Source organism: Poecilia formosa, unplaced genomic scaffold, assembly GCF_000485575.1.
Source record: "Poecilia formosa unplaced genomic scaffold, Poecilia_formosa-5.1.2 Scaffold281, whole genome shotgun sequence".
Classification (NCBI taxonomy): Eukaryota; Metazoa; Chordata; class Actinopteri; order Cyprinodontiformes; family Poeciliidae; genus Poecilia; species Poecilia formosa.
In genome coordinates this window covers 832,888-833,854 of record NW_006800220.1, presented here as the reverse complement: position 1 = coordinate 833,854, position 967 = coordinate 832,888, and the positions used below count along the sequence as shown (strand labels likewise).

Below are 967 nucleotides of genomic sequence, written 5' to 3'. Positions count from 1 at the left end.
TATAAATAACCTCAACTTAACTAATTAATTCAGATGTTTCTGCCTCCTCTTTGTTTCTCAGCTCCTGGAAATGTAATAAAAGTAGAAGTGGTGACCCAGAACACCAGCAGTTTAACTCTGAAGTGGGACAAAGTTGATGGCATCTCAACATACAGACTGGAATATGAAGAGAATGGAGCTCCTGTCTCTGAGAACATCAATGATGCTGCTGGAGAAACATTTGTTCAACATGTGGTCTCTGGTCTGACTGATGGGACAGAATATAGTTTCTCTCTTTTCACTGAGTTGAATGGAGTCAGCAGCTCTGGATTCTCATTCTCTGCTGCTACAGGTTGGTGATCTGTGAATATTAGTGTGAGAAAAGGTGGACTGAGATCAGTAGCCATGTAGGAATATCAATTAACTGCATAATAAGTCAAATATATTTCACAATAAAACTGGAAACTATCCATGGACAACAACATGAAGACCATGAACATTTGATTTTTCTCTGTTGTTTTAATGTTCACTCTGATCTTTCATATTGATATTATTTTCTGTTATAAACTACCTTCAGCTTTTCATCAGATGTCTCTGTTTCCTCTGTTTTCAGTTCCTGGAAACGTAGGAAATGTTTCAGTGGTGACCCAGAACACCAGCAGCATAACTCTGAGGTGGGACAAAGTTAACAGCAACTCAACATACAGACTGAAATATGAAGTCAATGGAGCTCCTGTCTCTGAGAACATCAATGCTGCTGCTGGAGAAACATTTGTTCAACATGTGGTCTCTGGTCTGACTGATGGGACACAATATAGTTTCTCTCTTTTCACTGTGTTGAATGGAGTCAGCAGCTCTGGATTCTCATTCTCTGCTGTTACAGGTTGGTGATCTGTGAATTTTCTCTCATTCCCAGTTGATCAGTCAGTGTATCAGGAGCATCGACTCCTGATTATCCACAATTAATATAAGTTAAATAATCCACATT

The 967-nt window shown here is 39.1% G+C and overlaps 1 protein-coding gene across 5 annotated transcripts in view; it reads left to right on the top strand.

Annotated features, from left to right (window-relative positions):
• Positions 1 to 967, top strand: part of LOC103151436 (receptor-type tyrosine-protein phosphatase H-like) — a 15,795-nt gene that overhangs the window by 3,374 nt on the left and 11,454 nt on the right. For 2 of the 5 annotated variants that reach the window (XM_016681443.1, XM_016681442.1), the window contains exons 3-4: positions 62 to 331; positions 593 to 862. The exons of 1 other annotated variant lie outside the window; for it this stretch is intronic. In XM_016681443.1, coding sequence (XP_016536929.1) covers positions 62 to 331; positions 593 to 862 — 540 coding nt within the window. The remainder of the gene's footprint in view (positions 1 to 61; positions 332 to 592; positions 863 to 967) is intronic. 2 more of the 5 variants (XM_016681445.1, XM_016681444.1) reach the window with 2 other exon arrangements.